Source organism: Helianthus annuus, chromosome 13, assembly GCF_002127325.2.
Source record: "Helianthus annuus cultivar XRQ/B chromosome 13, HanXRQr2.0-SUNRISE, whole genome shotgun sequence".
In the NCBI taxonomy this organism is placed as follows: domain Eukaryota; kingdom Viridiplantae; phylum Streptophyta; class Magnoliopsida; order Asterales; family Asteraceae; genus Helianthus; species Helianthus annuus.
In genome coordinates this window covers 3,698,456-3,715,914 of record NC_035445.2, presented here as the reverse complement: position 1 = coordinate 3,715,914, position 17,459 = coordinate 3,698,456, and the positions used below count along the sequence as shown (strand labels likewise).

At 38.5% G+C, this 17,459-nt stretch overlaps 1 protein-coding gene and 1 pseudogene across 2 annotated transcripts; both read left to right on the top strand.

Annotated features, from left to right (window-relative positions):
• Nucleotides 1-758: 758 nt before the first annotated feature.
• On the top strand, nt 759-10,854 carry LOC110897344 (glutamyl-tRNA(Gln) amidotransferase subunit A, chloroplastic/mitochondrial). 2 transcript variants are annotated; one of them, XM_035981502.1, is made up of 11 exons: nt 759-944; nt 6,714-7,317; nt 7,408-7,719; nt 7,812-7,991; nt 8,096-8,190; nt 8,277-8,352; nt 8,448-8,525; nt 9,016-9,109; nt 9,206-9,255; nt 10,298-10,411; nt 10,526-10,854. In XM_035981502.1, the coding sequence occupies exons 2-11, from the start codon at nt 6,724-6,726 to the stop codon at nt 10,616-10,618; spliced, it is 1,686 nt and encodes a 561-aa protein (XP_035837395.1). In that variant the 5' UTR covers nt 759-944; nt 6,714-6,723; the 3' UTR covers nt 10,619-10,854. The 2 variants fall into 2 exon arrangements, with proteins under 2 accessions (XP_035837395.1, XP_021999794.1); XM_022144102.2 differs by having other exon boundaries at nt 778-944; nt 6,773-7,317.
• A 754-nt stretch (nt 10,855-11,608) lies between these two features.
• On the top strand, nt 11,609-14,471 carry LOC110900395 (annotated as a pseudogene).
• Nucleotides 14,472-17,459: the final 2,988 nt, after the last annotated feature.

The window sequence follows — 17,459 nt, the reverse complement described above, 5'->3', positions numbered from 1 at the left end:
AATTATGATTCTGTTCTCAGCTCAAAATTACGTTTTTGCCCACAGTTCAAAATAAAATTATGATCCCCCCCCCAAGCTCAAAATTATGATTTTGCTCTCAGTTTAAAATTATGATTTCGCCTCCAGCTCAAAATATAATTACGATTTTGCTCTCTATACAGACATACATGTTATGAGAGAGAAATATTCGGTTTATTGCCCAGCAACGCGGACAAAAACTAGTTAAATACATATGCAATAAAATAATTAAAAACAAAGAAAAACTGAATAATCAAATATTTTCACTATTATATTCTTTGTTCTGTTCAAACCGGCACGGGGTTGCTCCCCTTTATTATTCTTTTAAACGATAAGAAATAACATGCCAATCATCGTGATACTGGAAGCTGTGGCCAAGGTCGATTATTCGACCGTCGCTAGCTCTTGGCTCTCTCAGATGCGGGGAAACCCGACCTCCATCCAAGACGAACCGGCACCACCCGTATTCGCTATTCACCTGGATGCCGTAGACAATAATAGGAAGAGTGAGAGTCGAACTTGTGTCACAAGGAACATAAAATCTTTCTCCAACCACTCTATGAGTACCTAATTGGCCCTCCCCCTTATTATTAAACTCAACTAATTAATGGGCTTTTGTATAATTCTTTTTAGTCCTGCCCAATAACACTCTATCTAAATGTAGCCCACTTACAAGTCCTATACAGAAACACGTCTAATTTCACTCCTTCAAATTTCAACTTACAAGTTCTACTATAAATAAGCGACCCCTTTCATGATAAGGAAGAAGAAGATACTCTATCCTCTTGCAAGCCACTATCTTTTCCTGTAAAGTATCGGACCAGTTCGCCGCCGCCGCGCCACGCCACGCCACGCCGGTCGGCTCCGACTGCGGCTTGGCTCTCAGCCGCTGCTGAGAACCCTAATTCAGAAATCCTAATAAGTTTGTAAGTTTATTTCTTTTCCATTTACAATGCAACATTTTCACCTTTAACTTTTAACTGATTTTAGACTCGATTGTTTGTTTGATTACACTCTGTGTTTGTGTTGTTGATAATCTAATGACTGTTTGGCCCTAATATTCCACAAACATAATATAATTGATTGTAAGTAGCATATTCATGATACATCTGTTTATGAAGGTTAGGGTTTACTTGATTTAAGTTTATTTTTAAGGTTTACTGAATGAATATAGGGGATCATAGATATTTGTATCGACTCAAGTTATTTTTGTTCTAGGTTTGAGAAATTTTGTACCGTATAATCGGTACCATACTGGTATTGACCGAATGTATACTGTACTGTATTGGTACTATCCGGTATGATACCGGTTCAGGACTTTTAACTTGGTTTCCTGAAGTGCAAAAAACAGTCAGTCAATATGCCTTAAGAAGGTTCTCAACCTTGCGCTTTTAGGACAAATTTCAAATTGCTGTTGCGGCAGTATGTATATTCAAGGTGATCTGATTCTGAAACAGCAAAGGAGATGAAAAAGATGCGGATATCGCAGTTCGTTTTTTTTTTTTTTTTTTTTTTTTTTTTTTTTTTTTGCAGTAGGGAGCTTTTTAATATGTATTAAAATTCTTTTAACAACTCTATTAAAAGTATTTGCTTACATTATGGTACGTTATTTATTGTTGTGAATCCATCAGCTTTCTACCCAGAAAGCATGACAGTAGCAGCATCCCTTAAAAAAACAATATCTGTAATGAACACCAAAAGATAAGTAAACCAGCAAGCAGCTGTTATGTCATTGAGCACATGACCCACACCATAAAAGAACACAGACCCCTTCCCTATAGCCACCTCATCATCATCCATGATGCTTTCAGGATTAAACAAAAATATTGTTTCAGTTCCTCAATCACCTCAAAAGATACAAAAGTCAGTCTTATGAAACACCCTCAATGATCAAGATTCAAGAATAATAAAGCATGGCATATTTTTTTTTATTTTTTTGATTTTTTGATTTTTTTTTATATTTTTTTTGATTATTTTTAAGTTTTTAATTTTTTTTATTTTATTTTTTTTTATTTGTTTATATTTTTAGCCTATCATGCCCAAATCCATCTTGAGAAAAACCCATCTTGACCTAAACCCATCCTAACTCATTTCTTAACAAACCCATCCTAACCCATACCCATCCTAACTCATTACCCAAACCTGCCCAACCCACCCATTTTGCCACCCCTAGTATCAATTAATAAGTTGAGAAGATAACATCTGTACAGATCTGATGTTGCAACCCGGCCCCGGTTACTAATGTGGAGCTGCTTACGCATCGAACGCTGGGTTAAGCGAATATCGAAACTGGGTTCTGCGCGTTACGTGGCATAGGACGGGTGTTTTTTGGCCCTGATACGCGTAACCAGCATTTAAACACGTGTAACCAATGCCTAAACGTGCAGAACGACACCGGAATGTGCGTAACTGGCGTTAAACACGCGTAACCATGGGCGTGTGCGTAACTGGCCGGTGTCAGTTACTCGTGCAAAGTCGGTTTCGCGTCGAGCACTGCGTTAAGCGCCTGCCGTGTGTCCAAGCTCTGGTACGTATAACCGAAGTAAAAGCGCGTAATAGACGCAGCACGCGTAATTGACACCTGAGCGCACGTAACCGATGCAGTTACTTACGCCCTGAGCGGCTGGGTAAGTGTGTGCTGGGGCCTAGTAACGTGGCGCCAGACGCGCGTTTCCCGATCCTGGTACATGTAACCGGCTCCGAAAGTGTAACCGGCATTTTAACATTCGTAAACTGAGGCATGATCGCGCGTAACTGGTGCTGAAAACCAGAAAGTCAGAACTTCTAAGTTGTACAGTAATTTCAAAATAACTATTTTTAAAAGCAACCCTTTCTGACCTGAAACCTGTTCCAACCCGGATCCGTCCCGACTAAAGTGAATTGATATTCACTCAGCTAAGAGATAATCAAATTAGGAATAAAGGTAGATCTCGAATTGATTAACCGATAGGATTACAACTTAATACAAGAAGAAGATGGGAATACAGAAGAACAATGGAGATGGGAAGAAGAACACACTCAAGTAGCTTAAACAATCTTTTCATAATCCCCGTAATCTAAACTCCCAGTGTTATATCTAGCTTGTCTTGTTGGGCTTATTAAACGGGCCACAAGGTTGGGCCTACGAGAGTCTACACGGTTCATAACATTACCTCCCGCTTTCAAAACCACCTTGTCCTCAAGGTGGTAGCATGTATATCGTTTGATCAAATGGAGAGGTTCGTCCCCAGTAATTACTTCCTTTGACCGGTGGTCCCATTGTATTAATGGCGGTTTCATGAACCAGCATGAGATGGGATCTGCCATAGCAACATGGGTGTAGCAAGCTAAAATAAATGGATCCTTTATTACAAGAGACTGGACCCAGTAGCCATGTAGTTCAAATATGATGGCTTGTGAAAGCAAGGTGGGTTCACATTGAAGCACCAGTAACTCACGAGCAAATTCCAGCCAAGTTGCTACCCAAATAAAGTGCACAAATAAAATGAACAATTCATTGAGCTCAAAGGTTCCATGGAGCATAAATGGATCCCAAAGAATTTTCTCTTCAACCTCAAGGATTATTAAGGTCATTGATTGGTGAATTTGTTCAAGCTTCAAGTTAGTGGCTGAAATGTCATTTAAACCTTGGTCATAATAGTTGAGCGACCCTCTGATATTGAAGTTGATGCCTGTGAAGAGAACCCGTGTAAGTAACATGGCTGTTTGTATTAATATGATTATTTGGGTTTCGTAAGGAGAAGCTCGGAGCGGTGCGGATGCGCATGTCCGTAGCGTGTAAAGACAATTATTATGTGATCTTGATGGAGGAGGTTCTGGCGGAGGTTTAATGGTGAAAGCAACACCTAATAGTAAGAGTTGTACATAACTCGAAACCGCACCACCAATCTTTAAATTTCCATTCATGATGCAAGCTTCCATTTCAACAGTCCCATTAGTGGTTAGAACCGACCCGGTACCACCGTTGAAGTGCAGATAATGGTCTGGCGTACGTATTTGTGTAAGACTTGTTGTCATAGCATACGCGGTTAGAACGCCCTTTAACGTTGTGTTAATTGGTAAGACATCACGTAGCCTCACGTCTTTGCATACTAATAGTGCCGCTGTACTGATCGCGTTTTTAGTGGTTCGAAAAAGAATTGCATTCCATGGTATCATCCAAATAACATAAACATTCTGTAGACAAACTAAATTCGGTTGCATCCGAACATCATAATGACTTATGTTCTCCTTAAAAACAGAATTAAAAACCACAACCAGGTGTGTTGCCCCAACAAAACTCAATTTACTAACCAAAACTGATTGTCTTCTGATTTGCCAAAACGCTCCAGAATAGTTAAATGTAAACCTTAGAACATGCATATGGACATAAGGCGTTGTAGTAGAACCTGCTTGCCACCCAAAAAGTTGTTTCAAGTTTCGAAATATACGGAGGTAAACTATTTTGCTTACGTTTAAAGCACTTGATATTGTTGTGTCACTCTGTTCATGTGCATGATAAAAATTCAACGTTGTCCGCATTGTGGAATCCGAAGTAAGAATTATACCATTAAACCTTAGTCGAGCATGAGTTATTGCAGCAGTGGGTAACGGTCTGACATTCTGATGGAGAGGCACGTGACTAAAATCATAATTGAAATAACCGTATGGTGGTTTTCGCTGATAGTTAACAACAACTTCATGACCCTTTTCAGTAGCAACCATCAATTCCATTACAAGTGTTGCTCCCAATCCATTGATTATGAGTACCGCACGGCAACAATGTGTAATGAGAACATAAGTTGTTTCCAAGAGCGGAACAAAAACCCTTAAACTAGCCGGATATTGACCGGCAAATAAACTAAGTGTCGTGTCCAAATGTCCCAAATGAGCATGACTATACACCGTCCGAGAATAACCAACGTCAGTTGTAGTAGCATCGCGGACTTTCGAACCCATAATATCATATGTAAATCCAATAGCAACCCGAATTAATTTTTCTTTAGCTCGATTGAGTTGAACCAAGCCTTCCCGAAGTGCAATCCGAGTATTAACAACACCCAATTTATCATTGAAGGCTGGGTTAAGGAGAGAAGGTGACTCGTCAAGTGAAAGCATCGATGCAATAGTAATGGAATAAGTTGGATTAAAGTGGCGAATACTAACTAGCGTATATAAAACGAGAGAGCCAAAATCAAGTGTAACCTGAGTTGGATGCGAAGCAGTAAGTTTCAACGGCCCAGGATCAAAACAAAAAGTTGCCGCCTCCTCCAGTTGACTGGAGATAATTGTAAAACGATAGGTTTCAAGAATTTCATATAATTCGGAGTACATGGTGGCATGAGCGGCCCATAGATCAGAATTAGCTCCAGTGAAAAGAGAGAATTTCATATGTGCAGCTGTGTGAGCCTCAATTACAGTGGCAATATTGTTAGGCATTTCATCAAACACCTGGAGAACATAGTCATTATTGGTGTATTGGAACACATACGTCATCTGACTATTACCAAATCTATTAACAATGGCAATTGAATCAACATTCAACATCCGATCCGAAGTAAGAACTCGAATCGAACCATATTGAATCAGACCAGGATCATAATAATAAATCCTCCATAACCAATCCGCCTCCTTAGAAACAGTGGATTGTGGAACATTAGTGTCGCAGTCGACAGTGGCATTCGCTGAAACTAAATTGCTGGTAACTGAAGAGGGAACTAGATCTGTTAATTGCAGAGGCCTAGATTGATTACTATTCAGATCTAAGTTGACAACACCCGACTGATTAGTAACAACCTCAATTCCAGATGCGATTGAACCAAAATTCGATGGAGTAGTAGTCTTGAGCCCTAGATCAGAATCATCAGTAGCGTCCGGTGGTGAAAGAAGTAGGTCCCCCAGTTTGACAACGGCCGACTGTTGTTTATCTAGGGTTGCAGACATCCGCCTCAGAGCACTTTGTATCTTATTAGTGTTCTCGAGCATGGACTGAAGATTAGCGAGTATATCAGGGATTAATGAGTCGTCCGCCATCGATGCAGACGATTCAATGAAAGCACCAATAAAGTGAATTGATATTCACTCAGCTAAGAGATAATCAAATTAGGAATAAAGGTAGATCTCGAATTGATTAACCGATAGGATTACAACTTAATACAAGAAGAAGATGGGAATACAGAAGAACAATGGAGATGGGAAGAAGAACACACTCAAGTAGCTTAAACAATCTTTTCATAATCCCCGTAATCTAAACTCCCAGTGTTATATCTAGCTTGTCTTGTTGGGCTTATTAAACGGGCCACAAGGTTGGGCCTACGAGAGTCTACACGGTTCATAACACCGACCCAAACCAAAATAACCTTTATTAAATCAATCCGTTTGATTTGAGCCGCCACCCAAACCCGCCCAACTCTACTTGTTTTCCGGGCCTAGTTCTTTTGTGTAAAATTGATAGCAGATAAGGGAAAGTAAATAGCATAGAATTTGACTTAGGTGTTGAAAACAAATGAATTATCTGCTTTTGACTTTGTGGTTCTGACTTTTTAAGTCCAAAGATCAATGTTGACTCAGAAAGTCAAACTTTAGTTAAAAAATGTATGAAAGAAAGCCCTTTAGACGATATAGCATCAACTTTGGTTTGAATCATAGTATGCATTTTTAAGTCCAAAGGTCAGTAACAACCGCCTTTCTAACTGCACATAATTCTCAAAGTTTAGAAAGTTGTTGATGCCGAAGTACCGAACTTATTTGATAGTCATTCTTTCTCCTCTGACAGCTCCTTGTAAAAAAATGCTATCTTCAGTCCAAAACCCTCGCATCCTCCTCCTCCACTGTCGGCGATCTAAACCGCTTCACCACCATTATGCCAAATCGATCCACGCCACCCCTCTAGCCCGCCCCATTTCCGCATCGCTACCCACCTCTCAGATCCAAACCATCCAAAAATCCATCCTTTCCCGTGAGAAAACAACCCGTCAATTCACCGAAGAATTTCTCAACCGTCTACGCCTTACCGAACCCCATGTCAAGAGCTTCCTTCACGTCTCAGAAACCGTTTTAAATGAAGCCGATGAAATTGACCGGAAGATTGATCGAAACGAGGACGTGGGCCCCCTCGCTGGAGTATTGGTTGCGGTCAAAGACAACATTTGTACTGCAGACATGCCTTCTACTGCCGGATCCAAATTATTAGAAAATTATCGGCCGGCATTCGATGCGACCGCTGTTAAGAAGTTGAAGGAGAGTGGTGCCATTATTGTTGGGAAAACTAATTTGGATGAATTCGGAATGGGGAGTACCACTGAAGGATCAGCTTATCAGGTTAGGGTTCTATTATTTTCTATTTTTTGCCAATTTCATACTTGTAAATTGTATTGACTTAATAGATTTTGGTATTTTGCTACTTATTAGGTTACTGCAAATCCATGGAACCTTGAATGTGTACCAGGGGGATCATCAGGCGGCTCGGCGGCGGCTGTTTCCGCTAGGCAGTGTGTAGTATCATTGGGAAGTGATACTGGTGGAAGTGTCCGGCAGCCGGCGTCGTTTTGTGGTGTTGTAGGGCTAAAGCCGACGTATGGCCGTGTGTCACGATACGGGCTGGTGGCGTATGCGTCATCACTGGATGTTATTGGTTGCTTTGGCTCGTCGGTTGCTGATGCCGGACTTCTTCTTCAGTCGATTTGTGGTCATGATAAACTTGATGCCACTAGTAGCAAACGGGTATATTTCTTTTAAGTTCTACCCTTGATCTTGCTGTTTATAGTTTCTTGATGTATTTCGTATGAAATGATTATTGCAAATCTTGTTTACAGGAGGTTAACGACTTCACATCTCAGTTCATTTCGAAAGATTATTTTGAATCGCAACCGTTAAAAGGATTAAGGGTTGGTGTAATTTCTGAAACGCTTGGTGACGGAGTTGATCAAGAAGTTGTTTCATCGATCCGTGGTGCTATTTCTCATTTGGAAGACTTAGGATGTAGTGTAACAGAGGTCCTGTTTATCCATTAACGGTTTATATAAAATCTAATCTTTGAGGTTGTCTAAACAAACAAGTAATTAATATATTTTTTTCTTATTTTTTTAATGAATTACAGGTTTCTTTGCCATCTTTCTCTCTAGGATTGCCTGCATACTATGTTCTTGCTTCATCTGAGTCATCTTCAAATTTATCGCGCTATGATGGTGTTAGGTATATATATTTCACGTTATCTTGTTATTTTGTGCATTTAGTTGCCATATTTTAATTTAAAAATCGTAAGTTTTTTTTATCTACAGGTATGGTAATCAAATCGTTTCTGATGAACTGAGTTCCCTTTACGGAGGTTCTCGTGCTAATGGCTTTGGTCCAGAGGTATAAAAGAAAATCACATTGATAAGCTTTTCTTATAAGTTCAACGGTTTAACATTATTATAACGAATAAATCATTTTTTTAATAATTTTTAAAGGTAAAAAGGAGGATTTTGATGGGGACATATGCCCTTTCAGCTGGTTATTATGATGCTTATTACAAGCGAGCTCAGCAGGTATTCTCTTGATCTTATATTTTAGAGTAAATTACAAAAATCGTTCTTTATGTACATCACTTATTGCAAACTGTGTCCTTTATCTTCAATAATTACAGAAAACGTACTCGATTTTTGCAAACCCTTGCAAGTTATGTTCTTTAGCGCTAACTCAGTTAATTTTTTGTGGTTAAATCTGACCAAATGGACCCCACATGAGGGTATTTTGGTCATTTTACTCTCATGTGAGGTCCATTTGGTCAGATTTAACCACAAAAATACCCTTATGTGGGATCCATTTGGTTAGATTTAACCACAAAAATTAACTGAGTTAGGGCTAAAGGACATAACTTGCAAGAGTTTGTAAACATCGAGTACGTTTTCTGTAATTATTATTGAAGACAAAGGACACAATTTGCAATAAGTGACATACATAAAGGACGATTTTGTAATTTACTCTATATTTTATAATGTTGATTAATATGTTAATCATGGTGGTTTGATGATTTAGGTGAGAACTGTAGTACAGAAAAGCTTCAAGGCAGCATTAGATTCACATGATATTCTAATTTCACCAGCGGCTCCATCTGCAGCATATAAAATTGGTAATTACCAATTTACCCACTACGATCACCTTAGTAATCATATGTGAAAGATTATAATCATGTAACCACTGTATTTTTCTTCTTTGATATATATAGGTGAAAAGAAAAACGATCCGCTGGCAATGTATGCCGGGGATATCATGACGGTATGTCCTTGCAAGCTTCCCTTTCGACATCCTACATTTTATTTATTTTTTGAGTAAATTACATAGATGGTCCCTACGGCAAGGTGAAGTTTTGGTTTGGTTTTGGTTCTTTCTTTTGAGAAATTACACGCTTATTCTAGGGGTATGGTGACTCGTAACAAGTTTGGTCCTTTTCGCCAACTATGTTAGATATATAAAAAGACATTTTTACCCTTTTAGTTAAAAAACTAAAAACCTTAAAACCATAGTTGTTAAAGGCACTAGGTGCACTCAAGGCGCATAGGCCTCGCCTGGGGCCTAGGCGCAAGGCGCAAAAAAAGCTAGGGCCTGAGAAAAATAAAGCGCATAATGAGAAAAAAAATAAAAAATATATTATATATTTGAAAAGAATACTATTCTTCAAATAAAATTAACAAAATCTATTATGTAACACTTTATTTCATCTATTTAGTACCAAAAGTTCTAAAATTAGTGTATAAAAGTAGTTTTCCTTAGATAAAAGTAGAAATCTGGCTAGAATGTTGTCGGAATTTAGAGAATTTTGCTGGAAACTCTCCGCAATCTAGGAATCTCGCCGGAATTTGTGCCTGAACCATTACCTGGAGAATTAAAGCGCAATTTCCTCGACTTAAAGCGCAACTGCCTCGCCTCGCCTCGCCTGAAAAATGGGCCTAGACTCAAGAGGCGATGGCTTTTAACAACTATGCTTAAAACACACCTCTTCACTGTTGTAGCCCCCGTCACGCCCCTGTGACATTGAAATCAAGATCTTTAGAATCATTCTCGATTTTTACCCTATTTAAAAAAAATCAGTACAAGGGTATACAGTTATTTCATATGAAATTAACGGACTTTTCTCGTCAGTTAGTGAAAATGACCAAATGTGTTGTTATGAGTGAAGAATGGGGACCACGGATTTAATTTGTGAAAAGCGAGGACCAAAACTGAAACCTGGCCTTACCACACATCACCATCTGTGTAATTTACCCTTTATTTTATAAACATTTTAGCTTTAGATTCTTATGTTTGCTTTCAAATGCAGGTAAATGTGAATTTGGCTGGATTGCCAGCATTGGTTTTGCCATGTGGCTTTGTTAAAGATGGCACTGCTAGCCTTCCTGTCGGCTTTCAAATGATTGGCGCTGCATTTGATGAGGTCAGACTATTTTCTCAATACCCTTTTTTTTTCCAAGTTCACCCTTGTTCGATATCATGAAATTACCCTTTTTTATATTTTATTGATTTAACGTGATTAACATCATAAATGCAGGAGAAATTGCTTAGAGTGGGTCATATATTTGAGCAAACTCTTCAAGGTTACAGCTTTATCCCACCATTGATAGCAGATGAATTTATCAGCTAGCAACAACGGTTTTAACTTTTAAGCAGAGGGATGCTAAAAAATGCCGAGAAACTTGATGGCTATCTCACGTTTCCCTTTGACCGCACATGTACATTTTTTTACTGAATAAAACTATGTATTCATTTGTTTAAAGAAGTTAGGAAATTTTTGTTATGGTATTACCTATTTGGTCCAGTTCTGTGAATATGAGCAGCTAACCAATATTTTTTAGCTTCAAGAAAAGAAGACTTGAAATATCTCACCAAGTAGGGGTGTTTCAAGACGGTTAAAACCGATTGAATCGCCGTTATGGTTCTCTGTCCGGTTTTTGTGGTTTTGACAGTTTAATAGTTTGGTTTGAAACTTAAATTGACCATGTCAACAGATCGGCCGTATGACCTCTATTATTTACATATTTCTTTTTTACTTTTGAAACATGTAGTAATGTGTATTTAGTATATTAGTTCAAGCAGCATAACCTGAACTGTCGAACTGCGAAACCAGTTGGTTCGACCAAAAATATTAGCTCAAGCAGCATAACCTGAACTGCCAAACACGGTTGGTTTCTTGTTTCAGAGGTTTAGATTTTGTCAAAAACCCATCGAATTACATTGTAAACACCTGTAATATTTACATGTAGAAGCATATGAAGAATAACATTCTGAAGTCTGATGTTTTATTATCCTTCAACAGCCAGATACTATATCCAATTTTTTTCAAAAAGTAAACATAACTAGAAAATGAAATAAGAAAAAAAAGGAGCAGCCCAACCTGTACCGCCCGTCTTTCATCGATACAAACGCTTCCGCCGTAAATGCCCCCGACGAGCTGCGCAATCGACATCAGTAGGCTATGTTTCTTTATCTATATTTATTGCATTTTGTGAGATGACATATACCCCATGTGTTTCATGATTTTAAACAATGTTTTAAAAACCGGTAAATACCGGCCGGTTATACCGGTATTACCGTTTCCAGATGTAAATCCGGTACGAAACACCCTGGTAAATAAATGAAACGGCAAAAGGTTTGTACCGCCGGTAAAATCCGGTATACCGGTACCGGCCCAGGGTTATTTTAGTTTGGGTTGTTATTTATTTTTATTATATATGTTACTTATCTTACGTAATTTTAATATATTATGATTATTCGTAGCTAAAAGTTCTTATTTAATATTGTATGAAACGAAAATAGTTATCCTCTAGTTGATGAGGATGGCGATAATAGTGAATTTTATCTTTTATGTGATCGTGAACTTGATGTATTCAACACTCAAATGGCTTAAACAGTTAAACATATCGTAAACTTTCATTTAAAAGAGCTTGTTGGAAAATTGAATGATTTTCGATTATCTTTTGGATAATTTTTTATTATTGATTTACTTTTGTATCATCTTTTAGTATGTAATCATGCATTTTTTGATTAACTTTTGAATTGATGTTGTAATTTATGAAATTATAGAGTTGGGTAGTCAACCCGGTTGAACCGCTTGATACAACCTGGTTCAACCGGTTGAACCATTTTTTAGCCTAATCCGGTTTGATTTAAAAACCGGTTTTTAAAACATTGATTTTAAATGCTTGTCAGGAAACGATTATGACTAATCTATTAAATGAGTTGACTATATTGACTTCTCTACAGTAGATCCACATTCAAATCATGAAGCATATACCTTTCTTCATTGGCTGATCATCTTGTGTGTGTTGGCTAATATTATGATGGCAGCATGGATCATCTGTTATTGTTTTGCCTTGTTTCTCATCTTAAATTGCTACTCAACCACTGCCCAGCCGCCTGACGACTACCCTACTGCTAATCTTTTCCACCACATGGACCAACACTGATTCTTTTTTTTAATTCCGCGTTTCCTGGAAAACGTTACACTTATCATCTCAGTGATACCATACAGATTCGAACCGTCCTCCTTGGAGGATCATTTGGGCCCACATTTGCCTGTGGTTTCTACTGCAATGGAAACTGCACTTCTTACCTCTTTGCTGTCTTCATTGTTGTAACTGAAAGAGAGAGTGGCATTTTTTATATTGATAAAACGCCCCCTCTAAGTCGTTTGGTCAGTAAACCGAGACTCTCCTGTTAGTATAGGTGCAACACTGAAGTTCACTGCAACCGGAGAATTGGTCCTTCAGGATGTCGATGGAAGCACAGTTTGGAGTACAAACACCGCCGGGAAATCTGTTGTTGGTATGAAGTTAACTGATACTGGAAACCTAGTGTTGTTTAATGTCAATGGCTCTGTGGTTTGGCAATCTTTTGATCACCCAACGGACTGTTTGGTACCGGGGCAAAGACTGTTTCAAGGACAGCAGCTGATACCTAGTGTTTCGTCCACTGATTGGACGGCTCAAAAAGGTTTGTATTCTCTTCAAGTTACTGATCAATTGTTTGCGAGTGTGGGATCAAACCCACCTCAAGTCTATTACATAACCCCGAGCTTTAACAGCATTAAAACAACTAAAGAAAGAAATTACATTTTGGTCAGATTATTCAATTGATATACCATTTGCATCCTCGGTTCAATATATGAAATTCATGCCCGATGGGCATTTGAAAGTGTTTGAATGGAAAGGCGAATGGTCTGAGGTGGCTGATCTACTTACCGATGACGGATACGGAGAGTGTAGTTATCCTTTGGCTTGTGGGAGAAATGCCATTTGCTCGAATAAGCAACAGTGTAGCTGTCCAGCACCAAGCCCTCACACGATAGACTATTTCAAAGCAGTGAATGATCCGCAACCCAGCCAGGGTTGCTATCCAATTACTCCTCTCACATGTAATTCTACACAAGATCAACATTTCATCACACTTGAGAACGTCCGATTATACGGCTATCCCGCAGACATGAATGATGTGAGTATATAGATGCGGTACCAGGGATGCCGACTCGGTTCACCTATGAAGAACTAAAAACCGCCACAGAGAATTTTTCTAAAAAGCTTGGTCAAGGAGGATTCGGATCAGTTTTCGAAGGGACCCTTGAAGATGACACAAAGATTGCAGTAAAACGTCTTGATGGTCTCGGGCAGGTTAACAAATCATTCTTAGCTGAGGTTGAATCCATTGGAAGCATTCACCATGTGAATCTGGTCAGACTTGGAGGATTTTGTGCTTGGCGATCCCAACGGTTTCTGGTGTATGATTTCATGAGTAGCGGATCATTAGATAGGTGGATCTACCATGGAAATCGAGAACACATACTCGAATGGCAATGCAGAAAGAAAATCATTCTTGATATAGCCAAAGGTCTAGCATATCTTCATGAAGATTGTATGCAAAAAATCATCCACCTTGACATTAAACCTCAAAACATACTCCTAGACAATGATTTCAATGCCAAAGTATCTGATTTTGGGTTGTCTAAACTTATCGACAGAGATCAAAGCCATGTGATGACAAGAATGAGAGGAACCCCGGGATATATGGCTCCTGAATGGTTAAGCTCGGTGATAACCGAAAAAGTAGATGTATACAGCTTTGGAATCGTTCTCTTAGAGATCTTGTGTGGGAGGAGGAACTTTGATAGATCTCAGCCCGAAGAAAGTTGGCACTTACTTGGCGTCTTTCAACAATGTTGGGAACAAGGGACGTTGCTTGATATTGTCGACAAGTACAGCGAATATATGCAGACACACGGTTCAGAAGTTGTGGAGATGATGAAAGTGGCTGCATGGTGTTTGCAAACTAATTATACGAGAAGGCCTTCAATGTCATCGGTAGTTATGGTGTTAGAAGGACGAATGAATGTCGAATCGAACTTGGATTACAACTTTACTGATCCTAGACTGCAAAACACAGCAGTCGAACATAAGAAAGATTTGACACCATTGTTGGATTCTATTCTATCTGGTCCTAGGTGAATGACCATGAAGTTCTTCTGGATGACTTTATGCACCTTTGTAGTGTTTTTTTTTCCTTGTTGTGTGTGTGTTTTCTTTCTAATGTTGTTCAAAACCTATAATTTTAATAAGTTGCAAGTTAATCAACCTTGTTACTGGGAGAAGATGTTGATTACTTGATTTAAAACAATAAGCTGCAAACTAAGAAATTTAAGTTAATTTAAGGATTGAATGAGCAAACTCAATGAAGATGACCTATTATATAGCCTTATCTAACTCTATGATGTATTGGGCTTTTATTTAGAGCCCGTGTTTTAAAAGGGCCAACTGGTCAATGTGATTAAGAAAAAAAGAAGCCCACAATATATAATAGAATGAAAATCATAAATTAACAAAATAATTGTAAAACTTTAATTAGTTTTGAACCATTTACTTCTTATCATCATTAACTTAACATACGAAATTACCCTTTTTATTCTATTATATTTATCCTTTTCTTTAGTTTATAGCTTATTAAATGTTTACAAGCGGTTTTGTTTTTTATTAGAATAAGGCTATGCGGTATGGTAGAGGTCCATCCTTGGAGGATGATCCGTCACGTAAGCGTCACGTAGATCGGGTGTGAGGATGGGGCAAAGAGGATGTAGGTAAGGAAATGGGAGATGAGGCTAAAATATATATGTATATGTTGTATGTATATGTGTGAGAGAGAGGGGAGGCCCGTCGAATTCATCATACCCCCGACAATCTCGACGAAGTAGGCACGGCGACGAAGTGGAGGAAATGGAGAGGGGGCACTATGCTACGGAATACCTAAAAAAATATAAAACCGGGGGGGAGGGTCGAAAACGTATATACCTAAAAAATTCTATACGGAATCTACATACCAGGCACTATGCTACGGCATTGTTATTCACCTCGCAATATGAACAGTAAACAAACTTAAATAAATCACGTTTTCATAATTATAATCATTCAAACTTAACAAAAACTAGAATTCATCCTACCCAACCGGCTATTAGACGGTTAGCTAGCCATAATCAAAGCTAAACAACTAGAATTCATTGAATACATGATAAAGATTAAAGAAATCAGAAACTAAAAGTAGCAAACTCAGTAAGAATCACGAATATGATCTCCTGTATGTTAGATCTTCGGTTTCCAAACTCTTTTGATCTTTAGTCTTGTTGCACAAATCAACACAACCTCTTTTTCGATTCTACAGTCACCCAATTTCCTCCACTCTAGTTTTCCAGCCATCTTGTTCTTTTTATAGGTATTTTTAGGGTTTCGAATTGAGCACGACTCATACCAGGATAAATGGCGTTACGACTCCTACCATCATTAATGGCGTATGGCCTGTACTCATATGTAAACACGGGGCATACCAGGGTTTTAACTTTTTCTATGGTGGCACTAAATTCTTTGTTGTTTTCTGGTACGATCATACTTCACTTCTTGAGTATGGGTCATACCTATCTTCTTTTCTAGCTTCTTTATTTCTTCTCAGCAAATCTCGTTCATTTATTTTGAAAATCCTTCATTAAGGACCTAAGACATGCAAAACACCAAAACACAAACAATTAACTAATCCTCGGTGAATTTGCAATAAACAACTACAAATATGAGGGTTTTAGACATGGAGATATAGACATAATAGTAATTAGCTTTTGAGTAATTATGTCTAACCTATTTAGATATACAGGTCATGTTTGAGTTGACGTTTCTAAACTGTTCAACTAATTATATATATATATATATATATATATATAGAGAGAGAGAGAGAGAGAGAAAGTATAATGTACTTCACGGCTTAACGTACGTTAACGTACGCGACCAAAACATAACATGCGTGATTAATATATAACGTGCGTGATTTGTATGATAAGGGCTCCCATGCGTGATTATAAGGGCTCCCATGCATGATTTTTGGCTCTCATGCGTGATTATCACAAAACCAATGGATCCATGCGTTATTAACTGTTCCATGCGTTATTATAGCCCTGATCTGATGGTTACGATTGTCGCGTACGTGAAGTATGATAAGGGCTTTTGTATGTTAACCGCTCCCTATATATATATATATATATATATATAGAAACGGGATCAGGAGAAAACGCTCAAAAGTGTGAGAACGGTGAGAACGCATCCTGGTCCACCACGTGGCGCGGGACATGATCAGGGTCCGAGGTGTCACACCCCAACCGATGGCGGAATCATCGGGGCATGGCACTGAACGAAACATATTGTTCGGAAGTTTCCATAACAACTATCTATATAATCCGGTTAAAGATACGTCCCATACCGTATCCCGAATAAACAAATACATTATTACAGATAGCATCCAAACAAGAAATTCTGTTCCGACAACTCAGATTTTACATAAATAAATATTGTTCAATGCTTCTAAGACCCAGCCTGACAAGATCTACAGACAACTATGCCCTAGTTGCTTGTTCCTGACAGACAACTATTTGTTGGGGGCCTCTAAAGCTTTATTCTAGCTTCACTTTCCTAGCAAGCAAATATCTTAAACACCTGTCACATACGTTAAAATAAAGTCAATACATAAAATGTAAAGGTGAGCATACAAGTTTGATAATAGCATATAGAGTTCGAATAGTTTACGCATAACCAACACGTACACAGAGGGAAATGATGCATGCTAATTATCGACATGGACCTATCGATACCAACGACTGCGGGTTGACTGTCCGAGACAGTTCGCAATACATGATTACCACCGTAATCCATGCAAGTAATTGTCCTTAACAACCCCCGTGTGAACGGGTGCTGAGTCCAAACTATAGTACTACGTTGCTAAGGCAGGTAGACAGCATTCCACGTGTAAACATAACAACAAGCATACATTTAGTCACGTAATACATGCAATCGGTTAGCGTTCAAATAGTTTGAATAGTGTGTTCGATTGTGATTTTGATAAGTAACGTATGTAACACCCAAAAGTGCTAAAAGCAAAAAGGGATCGAGTATACTCACAGTGATTGA